The sequence below is a fragment of the Canis lupus genome, chromosome 35, assembly GCF_003254725.2.
Source record: "Canis lupus dingo isolate Sandy chromosome 35, ASM325472v2, whole genome shotgun sequence".
Lineage (NCBI taxonomy): Eukaryota > Metazoa > Chordata > Mammalia > Carnivora > Canidae > Canis > Canis lupus.
Genome location: NC_064277.1, coordinates 2,443,266 through 2,466,378, shown reverse-complemented (window position 1 = coordinate 2,466,378; position 23,113 = coordinate 2,443,266). Strand labels below are relative to the sequence as shown.

At 35.5% G+C, this 23,113-nt stretch overlaps 1 protein-coding gene across 1 annotated transcript in view; it reads left to right on the top strand.

Annotated features, from left to right (window-relative positions):
• The window catches only part of GMDS (GDP-mannose 4,6-dehydratase), a 575,388-nt gene that overhangs the window by 257,922 nt on the left and 294,353 nt on the right, over positions 1-23,113 (top strand). Inside the window, exons 5-6 of the mRNA XM_025446227.3 lie at positions 8,222-8,414; positions 9,271-9,375. Coding sequence (XP_025302012.1) covers positions 8,222-8,414; positions 9,271-9,375 — 298 coding nt within the window. The remainder of the gene's footprint in view (positions 1-8,221; positions 8,415-9,270; positions 9,376-23,113) is intronic.

The following is a 23,113-nucleotide window of genomic DNA, read 5'->3' as shown; positions in this document are numbered from 1 at the left end:
TAAAACATTACTTTCCATCATGAATCGGTCTTTCTTAGTTAGCAGAAAACCAGGAAAGCTGGCATTTACATAGCAGCTAGGACTCAAGGCAAATCTGTTTTACCAGAGCCACAATAAGAGTAAAGCAAGTGTGGAATCAGAAGAATTGCAGGTCAGTAGGCAGGAGGGGCTTCTTCGGAGGAATCTAGAGAGTGTGCATCCCTGTTTTAGAAGCAGCAGGGCATCGTGTCCCAATTATAGGAAATACAGAGGTGAAAAGAAACATCTGTGTCCCCCTCACCCAAAATACATGCAAAATAGATGCAATAGGGATGGAGAGAGACATGGCTGAAATGTGTGTGCAGCCAGGTGGGGGACAGGGACTTAAAGGAGGTGAGGAGACAAGGACAAATCAAAGAAGGGATCAGGGAGGAGATGGTCTAAATAAGCAGTGCAGATGGGGAGATGGGAAGCATTCTAATGGCGGGCCAGCAGGAGTAGAGAAAGGGAAGATGCACATATTTGGGAAATAAGAAGTCTCCAGGTTAGAGAAAGAAAAGGACAGGAAACAAGTAGGCATTAATTTTGTAAACACCAGGAGAGGCCTTTCTGGAACTGAAAGGCAGGTCAGTAGTCTATTTAGCAGGTACCTAGGAGGCAAGAAGGTTGCAGAACACAGGAGCAGCATCATTTCCATCAGAGCTTCTTGCCATGCACAGCAGTCCCTGTCTCGGATCTATTTGCTCCCAGCGCAGCCAAGGCCCAGCTCAGAAACTCTTCTTATTCCTCACATTTATAAACCTCATCTTATACAATTTTTACTTTTCTGCTGTACTTATATTTTTGTTCAAAACCTTTTATATTTACAAATTGGGGCATCAAATAATCATAAGGTTATTACTTCACTGAAGTAATAAACTCCTGACAGACTAAACAAATGAGACATTTTTGCTCAATGTAAATTAATAGGTAGGTTCCATTAAGTTTTTGAAATCCTCTAAGGAGATTAAGGACTCCCATAGGGGATCAGAACTTTCATCACACAGAATAAAGGAACAACCCTTAAATGCACCATGTTCTGTAACACATCTGATGAGTCATTGCAGCGCCATACTGTAGGGACTAGAGTTTTCCATATGTCATCCTTAATGCTTACTACCAAAATAGGGTATGAAAAGATTTGTCGAATGAATGAATAACATTAATTTTTTTCATAAGTTAACATTTTTACCCATAAAGGCAAACTGAAAATTTTGCTAATGACAGTAAGAAAGATATATGGTACTCTACTCTTGGAGTTCCCTGACATTTTTGCTTTCTTGGAGAGCACAGTTCCTGCTGTGGAAGGTCAACCACACTATAATGCCTTACCAAATCTTATAACTCTTCCCATTTACTAACACCAAAAGGAAGCTAAGCTGTCCCATTGAAAATCTTCATTTCTGAATGGGCTTTTTCATCAACTTTAGCAATGAAACCTCAATCACAATTCTTTGCCATATCCTGTATCCTCCAAGAATATCTGATCCCATTCCTTAAAACTTCTCTTCATTTCTCATTTAAGAAAGGCCACAACTTCGCAGCGGTTTGGCGCCTGCCTTTGGCCCAGGGCGCGATCCTGGAGACCCGGGATCGAATCCCACATCAGGCTCCCGGTGCATGGAGCCTGCTTCTCCCTCTGCCTGTGTCTCTGCCTCTCTCTCTCTCTCTCTCTGTGACTATCATAAATAAATTTAAAAAAAAAAAAAAAATTAAAAAAAAAAAAAAAAAAAAAAGAAAGGCCACAACTTAAAAAAAAAGAAAGAAAAATAAAGAAAAAAGAAAACAATTAAACTAAGTCTCTTGGCTTAGCAGAAAATTTTAATTTAAAAATACTTTGCAACTTCAGTTATTGCAAATCAGCGATATCAGGCATCTTTTTCTTTTCTAGTTTACAGAGTTGTATCAGCTGGTGATAAACACAGAAAGATCTGTCATGATTTTTATATGAGAAAATAGAATCAGAATTATCCAATTTTTCAGGAGCAAAAGTTGCAGAGGTTCTTTACAGATAAGTAGAAATAACCAGCAATCTTATTTCATGAAATTAATTACATTGGGATGCTTAACCAAGGTCCACAACGTCTATGGATAAAATTCAAGGAGGCACATACTAATCTGGATAAGAAAAATATGCACTTTCATTTTTACCAAATTCTATCTGAAATTTAGAATTTCTTTCAATTTTGAATATAAGCAAAAATCCTTGGTAGTAATAGCACCAAATATGACTTCTCCACCAATGGATACCATAGATATTTCTATACTACAACAAAGTTGCTACAAAAGTCTAAAGTATCGCTTGTGTCCATTACTGCTTTGAAGTCACAAGTGATGACTTCCGGTTTCCTTATATATCACATCACAAGCCTGGCTTTTAAATATTATATTAATATGTGAATATAATTATTTTCCCTTGTAATCCTAAGTATTTTGCTTCTTAGACTTTTCAAAAACATTACTCTGAGAGTATCTATAGGCCTCACCAGACTACTGAAGGATTCATGGCATAAGAAAGGTCAAGAATGTCTGTGGTATATCCAATAGTAGTAACAGGGTATCAATATTTCAGAATGTGGTTAAAGAATAAAAGCTCCAGGAGAATTCCTGGGTGGCTCAGCGGTTTGGAGCCTGCCTTTGGCCCAGGGCGTGACCCTGGAACCTGGGATCGAGTCCCACGTCGGGCTCCCTGCATGGAGCCTGCTTCTCCCTCTGCCTGTGTCTTTGCCTCTGTGTGTGTGTGTGTGTGTGTCTCATGAATAAATAAAATTAAAAAAAATAATAATAAAAGTTCCATCTAAGAGAGATTCTATGTTAGGCCAGAAAACAAATTTAAGAGGACTGAAATCATATCAAACATCTTGTCTGACCACAAAGGAATAAAATTAGAAGTTAATTACACAAAGAAAACTGAAAAATGGGGATCCCTGGGTGGCGCAGCGGTTTGGCGCCTGCCTTTGGCCCTGGGCGCGATCCTGGAGACCCAGGATCGAATCCCACGTCGGGCTCCCGGTGCATGGAGCCTGCTTCTCCCTCTGCCTATGTCTCTGCCTCTCTCTCTCTCTCTCTGTGACTATCATAAATAAAAAAAAAAAAAAACTGAAAAATGTAGCAAATCAATAACATGCTACTGAATAACCAATAGGTAAAAGGGGAAATCAAAAGAGAAACAAATAAATAAATAAATACCCTGAGACAAACAAAAATGGAAATGTAACATACCAAAGTTTATGAGATGCAGCAAAAACAGTTCTAAAAGGTAAGTTCATAGTGATAAATGCTTATCTCAAGAAAGATGAAAAGTTTCAAATAAACAACCTAAATTCAGCTTCAAGGAACTAGAAAAAGAAGAGCAAACAAAAGAAAAAGTAAAGAAAGGAAATAAAGATTAGAATAGAAATAAATGTGAGACTGAAAAGATAAGACAATATTAAAGATCAATGAAACTTAGGGCTGGTTCTTTGTTAAAGATAAACAAAATGACAAAGATAAACGAAATGACAAACCTTTACCAAGAAAAAAAGAGAGGTTTCAAACAAATAAAATAAAAAATGAAAGAGATATTACAACTGAAATCACAGAAATGAAAAAGAACTGTAAGAGACTACTATGACCAATTAAACACCCACAAAATCAATAATTTAGAAGAAATGAATAAATTCCTAGAAACATACAACCCAATACAACTGAATCGTGAACAGAAAATCTGAATAGGCCAATTATAGAAAGGAAATTGAATCAGTAATCAAAAACTTCTTAAAACACAAAAGTCCAATACCAGATGGCTTTACTGGTTAATTCTGCCAAACATTCAAAGAAGAACACCAATACTTCTCAAATTCTTCCAAAAACTAGAAGTGGGGAAAACTTTTCCAAATACATTTTATGAGGTCAGCATTACCCTGATACCAAAACCAGACAATGATGCCACATAATAAAATAAAATAAAATAAAATAAAATAAAATGCCAATATCACTGATGAACACAGATGCAAAAAATCTCAACAAAATACTAGCAAACTGAATTTTAATGATCATTAAAAAAGTTATACACCTTGATCAAATGGGATTTATTCATGAGATGCAGAGACACAAGGATAGCTTAATAGTAGCATATCAGTGTGACACATGAAACTAATAAAATGCAGAAAAAAATCATCACGATCATCTCAAAAGATGCAGAGAAAGCAATTGCCAAATTCAACACCCATTTATGATAAAAATTCAACAAAGCAAGTAAAGAGGAAACATATTTCAACATGATAAAGTCCATAAATAACAAGCCCACACCTAAAATCATACTCAGTAATGAAAGGCTGAAAGCTTTTCTTCTAATATCAGGGATAAAAAGGATGCCCATTTTTACCACTTTTATACAACATAATATTGAAAGTCCTAGTCAGAAGAGTTAGGCAAGAAAAAAAAAAAAGGTCATCCAAATTGGAAAGGAAAAAGTAAAACTATCACTATTTGTAAATGATATGATATTATATATAGAAAAGACTCCATCAAAAAAAAAACCTGTTAGAACTAATAAATTTAGTAACAATGGAGGATACAAAATCAATACACAAAATCTATTGTGTTTCTGTACATTAATAACATTCTATTAATTAAGAAAACAATGCCATTTAAAATTGCATCAAAGAGAAGAAAAAAAAAACCCTAGAAATAAATTTAACCAAGGATGTGAAAGACCTATATATTGAAAACTACTAGTCATTGATAAAAGAAATTGAAGAAGACACAAATAATGGAAAGATATTCCACATTCATGGATTAGAAGATTGTTAAAATGTCCATATTACCCAAAGCAATATACAAATCTAATGCAGTCAAAATTACATTGGTACTTTCCACAGAAATAAAACAAATAATCCTAAAATCTGTATGGAATCACAAAACACCCCCTAATAACCAAAACTGGAGGCATCATACTTCCTGATTTCAAGCTAGACTATAAAGCTATAGCAATCAAAATGGTATAGTATTGGCATAAAAACAGACACATAGATCAGATGAACAGAGACCGCTGAAATAAATCAACACACACATAGTCGATTAATTTATGATAAAGGATCCAAGAGTATCCAATGGCAAAAGGACAGTCTCTCCAATAAATAGTATTGGGAAAACTGGACAGCCACAGGCAAAAGAATTAAACTGGACCACTGTCTTCCACCAAACACAAAAATTTACTCAAAATGGATTAAAGACTTTAACGCAAGACCTGAAGCCATAAAACTCCTAGAAGAAAACACAGGCGGTCAGGTCCTTGACATTGGTGTTGGTGATGATTTTTTTGGATTTCACACCAAAGGCAAAGGCTACAAGAGCAAAAATAAACAAATGGGACTACATTAAATTAAAAAGCTTCTGCACAGAGAAGGCAACCATCAACAAAATGGAAAGGCATCCTACTGAATGGGAGAAAATATTTGTAAATCACGTATCTGGTAAGGGGCTAATGGCCAAAGCACATAAAGCACTCATACAACTTAACAGCAAAACAAAACCAAAAAACAAAAAACGCAGCAACAACAAAACCCAAACCCAATCAGTCTGATTTAAAAACGGACAGAAGATTTGAATAGACATTTTTCCCAAGAAGACATAGGATGGCCAGCAGATAGATGAAAAAGTGCTCAACATCATTAATCATCAGGGAAATGCAAATCAAAACCACAATGAGATATCACCTCACACCTATCAGAATAGCTATTATCAAAATGTCATGAGAAAACAAGTATTGGTGAGGATGTGGAGAACAGGGGACCCTTGTGCTTTGCTGGTGGGAATACAGGAGTGCACTGGTGCAGCCACTATGGAAAACAGCATGGAGTTTCCTCAGAAGGTTAAAAATAGAACTACTATATGATCTAGCAATTCCTAAGGAACTGAGAACACTAACTGTAAATGATAGCTGCATTCTCATGTTCATTGCTGCATTATTTATTGTAGCCAAGATATTGAAGCAGCCCAAATGTCCACTGCGGGCTGAAGGGATAAAGCAGATGTGGCATAAATATGTATTTTCATCTATCTATCTATATATAGATATATGTATATATGCACATACATACACATACATATATATGTATATATATACATATATATACATACATACACACACCATGGAATATTTGTAATAGGAAATAAAGAAGGACATTTTGCCATTTGCAAAAACACGTAAGAACCTTGAGGGCACTATTTTAAGTGAAAAAGGTCAGACAGAGAAAAACAACTATGTATGATTTTACCTATATGTGGAATCTAGAAAAGGAATGGAGAAAATATGCTCATAGATACAGAGTTGCCAGAAAGAAGGGAATGGAGGTGGTAGACAGTAGGTGAAGTGAGTGAAGGTGGTCAAAAGGTACAAACTGGTAGTTGTAGAGTAATTAAGTCATTGGTGATGTGTACTATGGTGACTGTATTTAATACTGTATCGTATTACTTGCAAACTGCTAAGAGAGTAGATCTTAAAAGTTATCAGAAAGTTTTGTAACTGTGTATAATGGGTGTTAACTTGCCTTACTGTGGTGATCATTTAATGATACATAAATAATTATGTACACCTGACAATAAGATAATATTATATATCAGTTATACCTTAATAATACAATAAAACTCCAGTGATATACAGTTTCACACTCCCTAGTATGTCCAAAATAAAAAAGACTGACTACAGCAAGTGTTGAGTAGGATGTAGAACAATTAGAGCTGGTGAGAATGTGAAATGGTGCAGCCGCTTCAGAAAACAGTGTGGCAGTGCCTCAAAATGTTACATGTTGTATGCAAATGATTCTATTCCTAGGTACATGTCCAAGAGAAATGAAAATATAATATGTGAAAGAAGCCAGTCACAAAGGCCACATGTTATGATTCCATATACGTGGAATCCTATTCCACTTCCAGAATAGGTTAATGCATATATACAGGAAGTAAATTAGTGGCTGTGGGGGTGCGATGGGAAGATGGCAAGTGATTGCTAATGGGTACCGAGTTTCTTTTGGGGATGATAAACATATTCTGGAATTAGTAGGTGGAGATGATTGTGCAAAACCACCAAGTTGCTGGTAAAATTTAAAAGGGTGAATTTTATGATATGTAAATTTTATTTAATGAACTATTATTGGAAAAAAATAAAGTAACCCCAAATTGCGCTTTCTTGGCTTTAAAAGATTGGAGATGAAACATATTTTTATCCTCTTTTATGTCATGGCTGCAGTGTGAGTTTTACTCACAGGCCTAGATGACATGTGTGTAGTGGTCTTGAGTCCGGTCTGTGGTCAGCTGTCCCCCAAGTTCCCTAAATAACCTGTGCATAGACAAGGCTGCAGCTTGTGCTCAGGCGACCCTCGGGACTAGCAGCAATGTGGGCCAGTAACCTCCTCACCCCAGAGTGGGGGTTTTTCCAGATGAAGATTGAGGTCATTCACCAGGCAGTAGGGAAGCATCTTTGCATTGTGCCCAGCTATATTTGGCCTGTAAATAACTCAGTGACAAAAATTTTCAGACTTACTATTTTAGGACATTTTAATATTAGGTTAACTTTTTTATTATATTTAGAAATAATTTAAGAAAAACATATCAGTCAAATTTATTTTTAAGGAATATGTTAAGAAACTACAAAATACTGAATTGTTCCTTGACACTGTCTTTTTGGAAATTATTCAGTTCTATACATTAGCATTTTACTGTATTCAATGTGTCTCATAATTAAAAGATTACATAGGTTAAAAATGGCAAATAAAACAATCTTTTAAAGAATCAACTGTGTCTAAAGCACATGTTCTTAAACTGCTCCATGAGTAAAAGTCAAGTGGGGCTCACTATAAATGTGGATTTCCTGGAGTTCAACCCCCAAGAGATTGGTTCATTCTGAATTTTTAGAAACCCTTGAGATGATCCTTAGGAGCAAGGCTTGCACTTTGAGAAACACTGCCTTACAGACTTCAGCTTAGAATCGTTCTTTATTTTGCCACAGATAATTAATAGGTATTTCTTAAGATATTTTTCAGCCATTTGATGTTAGAAATAGAGGACATTCACACTCTTATTCTGCTATTAGAAAATAATATTTTGTCACAAACATAACATTTCCAAGTCTGTGAAATGGTAAAATGTGTCTGTTACCACCATCAGTGTCTCTGGGGCTGTTACCCACTAACGTGGTACTGTCTCCACCTGCTATTTCCAGATTTCTTTTGATCTGGCTGAGTATACTGCGGATGTTGATGGAGTTGGCACTTTACGGCTTCTGGATGCAGTGAAGACCTGTGGCCTTATCAACTCTGTGAAGTTCTACCAAGCCTCAACAAGTGAACTCTACGGGAAAGTTCAAGAAATACCCCAGAAGGAGACTACCCCGTTCTATCCTCGGTCACCGTACGGTGAGAATGCACGGGTCCAGCCTTGAGCATGCACCATGTTCTGTTGACATGAGGCACGCGTGTGCTTCTGCCTGAATTCCATTCCTGTCTCTCATCTGAAGTCATTTGAGTGTGAGAGTAAGAGCAGACCACGATGACTAGATCTTGGGAAGCCTGACTCTATATACTGCTCACTCTCCGTATTTGCTGCCACTGCCTCCAGGGTGAAATTACCACTTCACTTCAGTGATCCAGGTTTATCCAGCCCTTCCATACAGAACACTTAGAAAGCAAAATTAGACCCACATGATTTTTTTTTTTTTTTTTTACTTAACTGTTAATGAGATTTGCTGAAATGATAGGTTTCATTTTTTTATTTTCCCAATGGAAGTTTCCTTGGGTTCAAATATTTTTTAAAAAGGAAGTTATTACAACTTATGTATTTGTAAAAAGAGTATTCATGAAAGATTTCAGTGGCCAAACTTCTAAGCCTCTAGAATCTTAAGATTTCATACATTTTTTTTTCACTTTCTAATTCCTTAAAACTAGGATAAAAGAAATAAGACCTTAGGTCAACTTGATATATTGCACACACTATCATCAAATCATATAGATTATGGAAGACAGAACAGTAGGTATAACAAAAGTAAAAAAATTCTTAAATATTTTCCTGTGCACATGATTAACTGGCAAAGGAACCTTTATTTTGTCTTTCGCTTTGACTCATATTTTTTCTATCTTAATATGTTACAAATTATAATTTTTGCAAGTTGCTACTTCTCTAGCATGGGTGAAAATCACTGTCTTTTATAAAAAGACACCATCTTTTATAATAATCACTGTCTTTTATTTTGCTTTTAAAAAATTATTCTAACAGGAGCAGCAAAACTCTACGCCTATTGGATTGTGGTGAATTTCCGGGAGGCCTATAATCTCTTTGCAGTGAATGGCATTCTCTTCAATCATGAGAGTCCTAGAAGAGGTCAGTAAAAATGTTGATGGACAAGAGAATTTCAGACTTTAACAACAACTAAAACAGTTGTATGTTACATTCTGAATATATATTATACAGACTGGGGAAAACTTCACATCTATTTTTAACTATATTTGACCCTCGAACAACAAGGGTTTGAACTGCACAGGTTTACTTATACACAGATTTTTTTATAGTACTGTGCTATAAATATATTTTCTCTTATGATTTTCTTAATATTTTCTTTTTTCTGGCTAAGTTTATTGTAAGAATACAGTATATAATACATATAACGTATAAAATACATGTTAATCAGCTGTTTATGTTACCAGTAAGACTATTAGTCAACAGTCAAGACTAACAGTCAACTATTAGTCAACAGGCTATTAGTAGTTAAATTTGGGGGAGTCAGAAGTTACATGCATATTTTCTACTGCATGAAGGGTCCCCATCCATTACCCAACCAAATTGTTCAAGGGTCAACTGTATTGTGAATGTCAGAAGTGGTAAATGAAGAAATGTAAATCCATACTTAGTATGTTTGCTAGGGTTTTTTTATTCAACATGAAAACTAAACACTGTTTTTATTTTATCACTTTTATTGGTAGGTCTTATCAAGCACATTTTCAACCTAAATATTAGGAAGTTTTAAAATGAATGTAAAAGAAGAAGTAGTAAACTAATGCTTGTTTCTGGAAATCACTCTTACTTGTATAGGCTCAACTTGTAGAATCTGTTTTTCTACTTTGAGTCCATTAGATATTCACTAACTTTTTTTTATATTCTATTTAAATAGGCATCCAGAAATTACCGTGCTTACAGAGTATGTGGTAAAATAAATTTGAAGTCAGTGCTTATATTTAAAGTCATTATCACTTTTTTTTTTTTCAGAAAACCATATTTTGTTTGTATTGGCTTATTTGCTTTTCATGGTTGCTGCTGAAACTGTTAGCAACATGCTAGCTTTTCCGTTCCAAATATTAGATTTTAAATAAGAAAATGTGTACTCATCATTATTTCTGATTTGCTGAAGCATGAGAAATCTTTACAAAATATGTGTATTCTTCACAAAGTGAAAATTATCTGTACAATCTAAGAAGTTTTATGAAATTTCACTATCATTTAGCCTTTTAGCTTGAGAATCAATAGGAAGTCTAATGTTATGAGTTGTTTCATGTCCAACGACTAGTAATGCTTATAACTTTTTCAGTGAAATTTTATGTGACTATATAGCTACATAATTAACCTATAAATCATGAGGAAAGAGTAAAGTGACAGATTTATAAAGGTATCTTTAATGTCAATACATTTTTATTTTAAAAGAGCATAAGTTAAAAATTCCCACGATACTCTGTTAAAGCATAAGAACCCAGTCTGTCATGCTTGTTGCCCTGAAAGAAAACAACTTAACAAGCAGCCAGAAAGATATCTTTAATTAAATTTTGTGGCTCTAGGTGTCCTTAGTAGAGGGAAAAGGAAAAGGAAGATCTTAGCTCTCCTTGCCCACAGCATTTGGTATGCAGGATGCTCAAGGCACCTTCAGTAAATGATAGTCTCTGCCTCTTTCCTTGTAAACATTTTTATACACATCGTTTGGGTTTCTGTGCTTTTCCCATACTTTTCTACCTGCAAAACAAAATAAGTGAAAGTCAATTGTTTTGGATCATGTTAGGTTAGGGAAAAGCATTCTTAGTTGCAGAATGAAGAGATACATTTAAAATATGATCTTCCCTCAAAAAAAGAAAATCCTGTATTTGCATATGTTGTAATGAGAACTAGTTTTTGTCTTTGTCAGTGCTAAACACTTCTTAAAAAAATTATTCTAAACTTAATACTTCTTTCTTCCCTCTCACCTCCTCTTAGTGATTGCCAAGTCTGTCCTCAGGCCCACTAAAACTCCTTCAGAAACATTCCCAGTGTCTTTATCTTAAACATACAGACAGGGTTATTCTATACGTAATATTCTACGTTGAGGGCTTTTGTTAAATGTTGTTAAAAACTTGACCTTGTAGCATATACCATTCTGTTTTCTTTTGTTATATATCTGAAAATTAGTATCTCATTTTTTATTTCATTTAATATCAAATAATGAAAAATAATAGCATATGTGGAAATGATGTAATACTTATTTGTTAAGATATCTAATACTTTATACTTACAGCATTTTTTGAATGTTGAAAATAAATTTTCATATTAATTTAAACCTACAGTAATACTATTGTTTTGTCCCAGTTATTATTTTCCAAAGAGATTCTCTACCAGACTGAGAATTCCTTAATGGTAGGTCTATAATGTTTTTTTGAATATTCAGCTTATAAAACAGTGCCTATCTGCTAATAAACATTTAATAAATATTTTTAAATGAATGAATGAATATTTCATGTTTTATTAAAACTTTACTGACTTGAAAGCCAGACAGTATGAATTAGAGAACAGTAGGAGTTTATATAAAAGTTTTAAATACATATTGTTTTACTGGTTTCAAGCATAAGGGTATAGCTGAAGGCAAACTATTTTGAAGTAAAGATTCACATTGTTATACTTCAATAAATAAAATGCATTTCTAATGAATAAGCCTATATATCTATAATTGCTATTGTACTTTAAGTTAATTTATTTTCTTAACTAGGTTGAGCACTTATATATTAGTCCTCCTTTGTCTTGTTATCACAGTGAGCAAATGCTCTTTATAGATAGTACAGTGGAGGGACACCTGGGTGGCTCAGTGGTTGGGTGTCTGCCTTCCGCTCAGGGTGTGATCCCGGGGTCCTGGGATCAAGTCCCACATTGGGCTCCCCACAGGGGCCCTGCTTCTCCCTCTGCCTGTGTCTCTGCCTCTTTCTGTATCTCTCATGAATAAATAAATAAAATCTTATAAAAAAAAAAGTAGTGCAGTGGTAAACCTCAATCTAGTCCTAAGGTATATATTACAAATGCCCAGTTAGTAGAGCCCAAACGGATGCAGCCTTTTTTTAGGTTGTGTACTTTTTCTCTAATGAAAAATATTTGACAAGGTCTCTTTTGACTGCAGAAATAGCATTTCATGAGAATTTCTAACTTTAAAAAGTATGGAAGAAGTATTTTTCAATATAAAGGTATTCTAAACCAGAGGTTAGCAAAATAATGGCTCATGGGCCAAATCTAACCCACCAGCCTATTTTTGTAAATAAAATTTTATTGGAGCACAGCCATACCCATCTGTTTGTATATTGTCTATGGCTGCTTTCACAGTGGAATCCCTTGGCCTGCAAAGCCTAAAATATTTGCTGTCTGCTCTTTGACAAAACATTTGCTGGCCTTACCTATAGAATAATTAGTTATTCAACATCAAGAAACTTTCAATGGGGTTTAATATCTCTCCCAAGGTAGTAAGATAGTCTTATGCAAAGGATTTCCAATAAATATTAAAGTCAAGGAGAGGGCAGCCCTCGTGGCTCAGCAGTTTAGTGCTGCCTTCAGCCCAGGGCCTGATCCTGAAGACCTGAGATCGAGTCCCATGTCAGGCTCCCTGTATAGAGCCTGCTTCTCCCTCTGCCTGTGTCTCTGCCTCTCTCTGTGTGTCTCTCATGAATAAATAAATAAAATCTAAATAAAATAAAGTGAAAGAGAGTCAGTAGTTAACCCAACCTAAACAAAATTCCTGAAGTAATTGGGTCAGTTGGGGTTCTGTTGTGCTCTATTAAAGTACTGAGGTGTAGAACCAAATCAATAGAAGCTGGCTGAAGATCAGTAGCTCATTCATAACAGCACCGTTCCTCCTGAGTTTTATACTTTTTAATTACATTTTTGACTGAATTATATGTCTTTTCTCTATTCCAAATTCTTTGTGGTTTTCTTTTTTGTTAAAATTTATTTGAGAGAGAGCCCATGAGAGTAGGGAAAGGGGCAGAGGAAAAGGGAAGGGGAGAGGGAGAGCAGACTCCCTGCTGAGCATGGAGCCCAGGATGTGGGGCTTGATCTCACCACCCTGAGATCACCACCTGAGCCAAAACTAAGAGTTGGATGCTCAACCAACTGTGCCATCCAGGCACACAAATCCCACATGATTTCCTTTTTAAGTATACTTATTTTGCTTTGTTATAAGATTAGGATCTCTCTAAAAATAGTTGGGATCACCTGTGTTTGACACAGAATTAACCACTGGAAATTATTGTTGTAGAGAATAAAGCCAGTAATCCAAACACTTGGGCTCTCTTTCCCTCAGTCATTCTTTCAGTTAATGCAAGATGGTTGATAAGCTCATGCTTTAGGTTTGCTTTTTTATAGAATGGAGGCACTTGAGTAATATTTACTACAAATTAATAATGAATAGTAGTTAAAATTCTTGGCTTAATGTGTCCATAAAGGCATGAAAATGTGTGATACGTATCATGTTCCGTGAATACACATATAACAGTAAAGTGTAGTTGCTTTATGAATAAATTGCACAAAACTGCACATGTATCTGAAAAGCTTTTGCCTCTCATATTGTTTCTCCAAACTAGAAATTCTGTATCTCTTTCATTTACATATCTCTATAGCTCTATGCACATAAATACAGTGTTCTGTTTGCTGTAAATGTGGCAAATGTCGCTATAGTGACACCTTTCTTTTCAAAATAGAGATTTATATATTTTCTTTTTGGGAAATAAAGGCTGTATTTATTGTCTAGAGCTATTAAATTTTTGTGAGGAAAATGTCATGTATGGAAAATCTTCTAGCTTTTATTGCTAAGTGTTTTTGAAAGACTAACAACATTAGAGTTTCTTTTCAAATATATTGTTTATCAGTAAATCTCTTAAGTTTAACATTATTCTACAAACCAGAACATTTATTTATACAAGCCCATTTTTAAACAGTAATATTTCTAGTTTTGATTGTTTATTCATTTAGGGGTAAAATAACAGGGATTCCTACTATTCATCACCTGGATAATTAAACCATTTTGCTAATTATATTTTATTCTTATATTAGCAGACTACTTTAGCATGTCACAAATACAAATTTGCTGACCTTTAAAAAAATTATAACATTAACATATTACATTAAAATAATATATTGAAAAAAAACCTTCATATTTTGTATGATCTTCAAGAGTGAACAAAGAGAGGTATCCTTCCATCTAGTTTCAGAAGATTAGAAAGTTCAAATGATTAAACTTGATTTCCTACTTTAATGACTGTAGCCATCATGATTAAAAGTGAGACTATGTGAACCTACCTCATCACCATTAAATTACTAGCAATGAGTCACCTGCAGTAGTGATTGGCTTCATCCTTTGAATCCCTTTAGCCATGATTTAGAAATCATGGTCCATGTTGACAATACTATTTCTTCTGTTTTCTTCCCATTCTTTTTCTTCTTTTTTAAGTGATTAAAACTAGAACATTTACTCAGCTCTACTGAAAGTATTATTTTTTTCTCAATAGGTTTTCTCCTTTCTCCTTCCATGTTTGACCCCTAAGTAATGCTGTCTTCCACATGCAGTGTGTAGCTGTACTACCTTCTCTGTGATCCAGGAGCTATTCAGTTGCTGGACTCCTGTTTTCTTTAGAATTCCAAGAAAGCCTAATAAATAGCACATTTATGTGCTTACTTTATTTTGTATTTTTTTCATAATCAAGAACTTTTTATCATTTCCCGACTGAGGGAATCAAAATAGCTTGGCCATCATCATCGTCATTATCATCAAGCATTGTAACAATGAATACTGTATTCGTAGGTGTTTTGTTGCATTTGGCATTGTGAGCTAATACTCTAAAGGTACTTTTAAAGACATTTTGACTAACCTTGTTTAACCTAATAACCTCGTTTAACTTACAGATTTCTTTATTTGTATGTGAAAATTCATAACACTTATTTTTTTCTAATTCTTCAATTTAAAAGTCTATATAACCCATTAGGTAATATTCTTTCTTTTAAAGAGCTTTTAGGGAACAAACAGCTGATATCCACTTGTATGTATTCTCCTCCAAAACCCTCAGAACTTATGAGATAGAAAGAAAGGAATTTAAAGATCATTCCATCCCATTTATTTCCTGAATGAAGAAACTGAAACACCATAAAGTTGAGTTGTCCAAGGTGACAAAACTAACATGTTGTCAACCCTAAAGCTAGAAATAATCCTGAAGAGAGGAATGACATAAACCTTATTCATATTTGCAGAAATAGCATGAATATGAACTGTGAATTGGAAGTGAGCAAATCAACCCCCATGGAGCAGAGCTGTACTTGTATTTTAGAATGAAGCAAGTGAAGAAGTTGGAAATTCATCTCAATTGCTCTTACTTTCTGTAAAAGATATTAATTTAATTAAAGGCAATAATTCTTTCAGATATGTAGCAGAATAATAAAAAAACATTAGTTTTATAATGTTAAAATATAAATATGATCAAAGCCAATGACTTGAGTATTACCAAGAAATTGGCAATGAAAGGAAATAGAACTAATGCAAAATATGTTAAAAATCATGAAAATAAGAAGATATAAAGTACTTTAGATATGCCTGTAATTAGCAATTTAAGACTACCGCAAATGGATGGTGTACTACTACTGTTTAGATATTCAGCCATTTTTAGATGATATAGCACATTCCTCTAAATATGGGCTTCATAAGAAATCATATATATCAGTCTAAACACAGTATTCACCTGACTGAGAGAATCTGACATTTTAAGGTTCATGAACTTGTGGTTTTGAGTTTTAGACTTGTTTGGTTTTTTGTTTTTCTTTTTTTCTGCCAAGTGTTTTGCTTTTTAAAATGTCTAACCTTATTTATTACTATAAATTCATCTTCATATTTTTAAACTATAATTCCTATAAAATTAACTGATTAAGTCACAGTAAAATTTTAAATAATTTTCCCCTTCATTTTTTTCTGAAGATTGCTCTTTATTCATTGCTGGAAGATAGACTAATTCTCAAGGACCAAGGGTGAAGACATGAGAGTGGGGAGATCGTGATTTTGCCCCCTCAGAGAACTTGTGACAATGTCGGGAGGTGTTTTTGGTTGTCACAAGTGGAGATGAGGGTAGCAGCAGAGATGCCCTTAAACATCTTACAATACACAGGACAGTTCCAACATCAAAGAATTATCCAGCCTCAAAATGATAGTAGTGTTAAGGGTGAGAAAGCCTGCTCTAGAATTTTACCCTTCAATGTTAATCACAAATCTAGATAAATGTCATCTATAAGACTGGAATCTTCTCTTTTTTTACATATCACTTTTACTTTGCAGAAAATCCTTCATCGAGCTTTAGCGAGCATTTACCTAAACACAGGAGGAGAAAAAAACATCTAATTTAATAAGCAGCTCCATGTGAAACCATTTAGGCCTTAAGTATTCTGGTCTATGCCAGGTCAAACACCAGTCAGGGAAGCCCAGAGAACAGAGCTGTTATTGCAGGGCTCTCCTAATCATTTGGGGCTCAGTTCTTACTTTCTTGACCGAATGGTCTGCAGAACCACATCAAAGTAGGTCCATGACGACCTTCCTTCCACCTCCAAAATAAATGAGCATATTTATCTTTTGTTGTAAGTTATAACAAGAACAAAGCTTTCCTTTGGGAATAAGCTGTAGAGTCCGTGTCCTGGCTTTGATATAAAACAATAAGTAAAATAGATTTGAGATAATTTTTCAATGCATAGGATTACAGTAATATTAGTGTGAGATGTTCACTTTATTTGAAAACTTTCCTTTAAAATTATTTGAATTCATAGATATTTTAGTGCTTTAGGGGAATAATAGAATGCAGAATATAAATTAAATGACTGGAATTTGTTTTTATTTAATTTCAACATGCCAAAGCACTCATCTGTGTGTGTGTTTGGGGGGAGGGGGGCATGTATGTGTAAATAAAACAGTCTTTAAAAATTGCAAAGTTATTACTTGTCTGAGTAGCAGTTTAAATCATACAGTTACAGAAATATCATAAACAAGCGAACCAGTATCCAACAGCCCAATATTTTATTTGTATTTCTATCTATTAAAACTATTTTGTGGTTGTTTTAGATGAGCACCACAGCCTTAATGCATTGAAAAATAAATTTGGCCGCCCATTGCGAAATCAGTTGATGAAGTAATCTCACGCTCGAGTTCAGCAGAACATTAATGGGCTTTACACAATACCATTTTGTCTGTGTATAAATGGTTAGATTGTTGGCCACTCACCTTGGACCCACCGGATTCTAGGTGGCCTTTCCAGTTGGGCACAAAGTGACATCATCTGGCTCACTATTACATTTGTGGACTGTGATACTTCACAGATGACATCTGCTCTTGGAGATCACAGAGCTGTTTGCCAGTATTATTCTCTGTGGGGAGATGAGGTATAATTGCTTAAACATGAAAGACTTTTGAAGCAATAGTTGGGGTAATTGAGGTGGTTGTTACAAAGTCAAGTCCTTCCCACCTATGGAGGTGAGACTTCTGAGACTGTTAAATTGATTTTTTTAATGTTTTGTAATTTCTGTGACATTTACATTGGAAACCAAACTAACAATTGTCTGATCTCACGTGGTGCAACTGCCACAGTATACGCAGGCCGCGTACATGGTGGTTACGAGTGCCTTAATGCATCGAGAGCCAGGCCTGGCTGGAGTCTGCTGGGCTGTGCCACTTACTGAGACCTGTTTCCTCCGCTGTACTGCTAATAGCGCCTGCCTGATAGGGGGGTGCCCTGGGAGGATCAATGGGACCATACAGGCTACTTACCTTTGAGTCCGTTGTAAAGGTAAAATAGGAGAGCATATGTGAAAAAGATTAATGCAGCACCTAGTAGATTTTGAATATTTCTTTTTCCTTCCTCTTTTCTTCTCTCTTACTGTATTTTCAGTACTGAGCCTAGAGTATCTCTTTATTCCTCCCCTTCTAAGGTGAAAGACTGTGTTGGAGCCAAACCTGTTTGTGGGATTCTAGTGGCTATTGGCATAAAATTAAGACAGTGAGAAATATGAATCCCAGAGGGTCTGCCAATTAGAGATGGTTTTGAACCAAAAACAGAATATATTAGTGATGTTTACAGATGAATTAGTCACTGAGACATCCATGAACTGGAAAAAGAAAAAAAAATTTAAGTAGTATTGGAGAATTGCTGGAATCACAGGAAAGGCCGTTTTCAAATGAGATTCTGGTAGTTGAACCAGTGAGCATTTAAATTAGGGAGGTAAAAAAAATTATGAATATGGAAGGATTATGGTAAACATCAAACACCTATGAAAGACCCTTGGGAAAATTAATGAAGCCTTCAAGTATTTTTTAAAATGATTCAGATATTTTTTATTAATGGTCCTGTGAGAATCTTACATAAAATACAAAATACTGTTTTTTGGAAAGAATTACAAACCAGGATGTTTTTTGTTTTTTACTTTTTGGCTATACTAAGAAAAAACACAAGTATAATTATAAATTTTATCAATTATAAGATAAAATAAATAAATAAAATAAATAAAAAATTATAAGATAAATTGTAATTCTTTCCAAAATATTTTGCCATTTCTCCCCAAATTTCATTTGAATCAAAGCTTTCTTTTTCACTATTTATTATGGAATTTTGTTTTCCCTTCTAACTAGTTCAGGCTCAGGTAAGGATATAGAAGTATTCAACTGCTTCTATCCATGTTCCATTACTTAGTGAATGAGTGACTTTTGGCAAGTTTCTCAGTCTTTCTGGGCCTCAGTTTTCTCATCCATAAAATGGGATGATAATAGTTTTCACTTACGATTGTTGTGAGTATTAAAGGAAACAATGTAGGTGACGTTACTAGCATATTATTATTATTTCCACCGCTACTAGTAATGTTGCATCTGGAGAAGGAAGGTGAGTATGTACCACTTCACAACTTAAAATGTAATAATAATAAAAAGGAATAACAAAAAGAAAATTAATAAAACAATAGACAACTTGTCTTTCCTGAGCAAGTAAGGAAGTTAAACTTTCAAAACTTGGTAACTGGTAATTAAGGTAGACAAGATCTGATAAAGTAATCTACAGGAATATTGAACATTAAGTATTTGGTAAGAAGTTCTGAACTTCTGTTTATGGGATGTTTAATTCCCAGAGTTCATTTAAAGACTAAACTCTGAGCAGAGAAGATTCTTCTAGATAGAGGATTTAAAATCTATGTTAATTTCTTTTTTCTTTTTAAGATTTTGTTTATGTATTTATTCATGAGAGGCACAGAGAGAGAGAGGCAGAGACCCAGGCAGAGGGAGAAGCAGGCTCATGCAGGGAGCCCAATGTAGGACTGGATCCCAGGTCTCCAAGATCAAAGGAAGGCGCTAAACCGCTGAGCCACCCAGGGATCCCCCAGGGCTGCCTTCTATATTACTTTCTCTGCTCACCTTTGCAGAAGAAAGCTTATGCTATAAGAAAATACTGGCTGCAGGGGCACTGGGTGGCTCCGTTGGTTGTGTCTGCCTTCAGCTCTGGTGGTGGTCCCAGGGCCTTAGGATCCAGCCCTGTGTGGGGCTCCCTGTTCAGAGGGGAGTCTGCTTCTCCCTCTCCCTCTGACCTTCCCCTTTGCTCCTGCACTCTCTCTCTCCCTCATATAAATAAATACAATCTTTAAAATCCTTAAAAAGTACTGTTTGCAAAGAAAAAGATCAGAGAAGAGCCGTGCAGTACTCCAGATCCAAAATCAGACTCTGGGAAGCTCAGGGGAGACTGAAACCTCGCATAAAAACCAGCTGATAGTGCTTCAGTGCTTAAAGACAGCATTGGGCCAGTGTATAAGGACATAATGATAAACCTGGGAACAAACCCAGCAGGGCAGAGCAGCCTGCAAGGGGCACAGTAAAGGGAATTTGCCTGGAACAGAAAGTTCCTTAGGTCAGGATCATTGTGTGTGTGTGTATTAGGGGGTGAGGAGGTATTGGACATTTTTACCAGAACCACGGAATATTGTTTATAGTTTTCTAGATACGTACAAATACACTGTAACAAGTGTAATCTAAATTTAGCCTGAACTAAAGATCAAGAGTGAGATTGGCAGCCCCTCCAAGCTGAGACCCATAACGAGGTCTGAGAAAGGAGATATGATACAAAGAGAGGGCAGAAAAGTCTTTTTTTGTTTTTTTAAACAAAGAAATTTGTGACACTGGAGACCTAAGAATGCCAGAGATACTCCTTTGGGGATCAGATTACGAACTGAGGCCATGAGGTAGGAAGGGGGTGTCTCCCTCACTTCCGTGGGAAGCCCAGCTTGTTGAGGGAGATGTATTACCCCATGGAACCTCAGGACCTGTGCAGCTCTGAGCTCTCAGAGGATCAGGAACCCATCCATGTAGCAGCTTGAGTTCTCAGGGGGATGCTGGTGACTGGCTCCTCCCTAAGTTAAATGCCAAGAGGGTGAGAACGTTAGACAACTGGTTTTGAGAATCTTTGAAATACCCCAGGCACTCCTAGAATTGTGGGGGATTCAGCAGGTAGGGGTACTGACTCAGCAAGCGTTGAACCCCAATACTGTTCTGACCTTCTTTATAGTTACAGGCTCTTGAAATCCTGGGACATGCAGTTACCAAAACACACTTGATAATAAATTGTACTTTGATCTTATCAGCGTCTGGGGCTGAACCATTCTCAACAAATCCTTTTGCCATCTTCATACACTACTGGCTTAATGAGCACTTCCAGTTATTGTTCTATTGACATTCCTGCTCTGGACAGACCCTAATGATGAGTAGAGTAAAAATTCCTGGAGTAAGCAGAATTTATGTTAAAGAAGGCTTATTTCTGTCAGAATAGGCAGGTCATTATAATAAAACTTTTAAAAGTCTTAGTATGTTTAAGATTTCTTGAAAGGCGCTAAAGCAGGATGTACATGAGGATAAGTAGCCCATAATGGGATGCAATTAAGGAAGTGAAAATACAATCTGATCACAAAGAGACACTTCCTGGCCATGAAAAAGGTAGGCATGCGGCATAACTTTATCAATGGAATAGGGGAAGCCCCCGTGCCGCAAGATGTTAAAGAAGGCTGGGTTGAAGTACACAGGAAATGTCTCAACCCTAACCCAGGTGCCTCTTAAAATCCTAACAATGAATTTGTACAAAAGAAGCAAAACCATTTTTTAAAGAAGAGGAAGGAGTTTCTCAGAGGAGCACTGATTAATTTTATTGGAAGAAGACAAAATGAATATTGTTAAGACCTTTAGTACTAATAAATACTCATGTAGACAGCCATTGGACTGCATATTCTCAGAAGCCTATAAATATTTAATGTGAAGTGCTAGGCATTTGAGGATGTTTCCTTAACCTTCAAACAAAGGGAAATATTTCTTATAGGTAGTAAATAAAAGGCAGTGGAATGAAAATATTCTAAAAAATGAGTATATTCTTCAATGGCCAGCACTAAAATAAGCTAACATACAATATATGAAAAAAGTGACATGCATACCTCTCTTTGACAAATAGAACTTTGTAGACACATTGAATACTACTGAGCTAATTACAGTTGATGGTTATGAAAATGAATTTGGAGGTGAGTATTGCAGGAGTGGAGTGCTCCGCAGGAGCTGTGCTTCTGGATTTGGCACCTCTATCAGGAGAAGGGCTTCTGGGGGTGGCTCCTGTTCACTTTGAAGCCTTACCCGGTTAGCATCCAAGGTGGCTGCACCGCCTCACACCCCTTTCCTCCACCTGATGGGATGAACACTCTCCGTGGCCACTTCCCGCAAGGTGGATACTAGCTTGATGTTTTTAGCATATTCCTTTTTGCCTTGACTGGATTCAAAGTGCTTATACAACCAAAATTTTTAAGCACAAGCCATTCTTGAGAACTACAGAGGGCTCCTGAGCTAATAGCTTGCATTTTCAAGAAGTCTTAACTTTTGGGACTATTTGTGATATTAATGATGATAATGGCAACATAGCAGCTAACACTTACCTAGCCCTTACCATGTAAACAGTACTATGTTTTTCACTTATTTCTTTTAATCCTCATAATAAAACTATTAAGTAGGTATGGTTATTACGTTTTATAGGTGAAGAGCTGGAAGTTTAGAGATTATATTAGTTTCTCATAATAATATGAGATTTGGGTTTGAACCCAGCAGCCTGACTCCAGAATCCCTGTGATTATCCGTTATATCATGCTGGCTCCTAAGATGGCCTGTCTTTTCAGCCATGCTTCGTTTTCCAGATGAGCTGTATTCTAGTCACTTCAGCTCTTTTTTTTTTGACCCTCAAAGTTTTCCTCAAGACCTTTATTCCAGTTTAACATTGTGTTTCTTCTTTACTTTCCTAGTTTTTCCTATGTAGTTTTGCAAAGTCCTAAATTTAATCAGTGAAAATGTGAAATGATGAAGCAAGGTATGGAAGCAAATTATTTTTCCTGAATTTTGTCACATAGCTGACATAGAAACTGGGGCAATATGAGACTAAGCTATCTTGAAACTAAGTCTATTAACTTTCAAAAACTATGTTTCGTGGTTTTTATTTTATAGTCTATATATTAGGAAATCAACAATTCTAAAAGACAGCTACCCTCATTTTTTAGAATTCTTTATATTGTTTATATACTGTTAAATGATTATTAAATATGCTTTTTTGTTGATGGTAACAATATTTATTCTTAAAAACTGACTTGAAGAATATTGGGTTTTATAGCTCACAGACATAGCTTTCATGCAAATCAAACAAAGACCTCAAGAGTAATTTGCGCAGACTTGAAAATTCAAGGCAAGACTCCATGAGCAAAAAAAAAAAAAAAAAAAAAGGTAGTAATTTATGTCCTTGCATAGTAGTATACTTTAGTGTCAGCATATGTT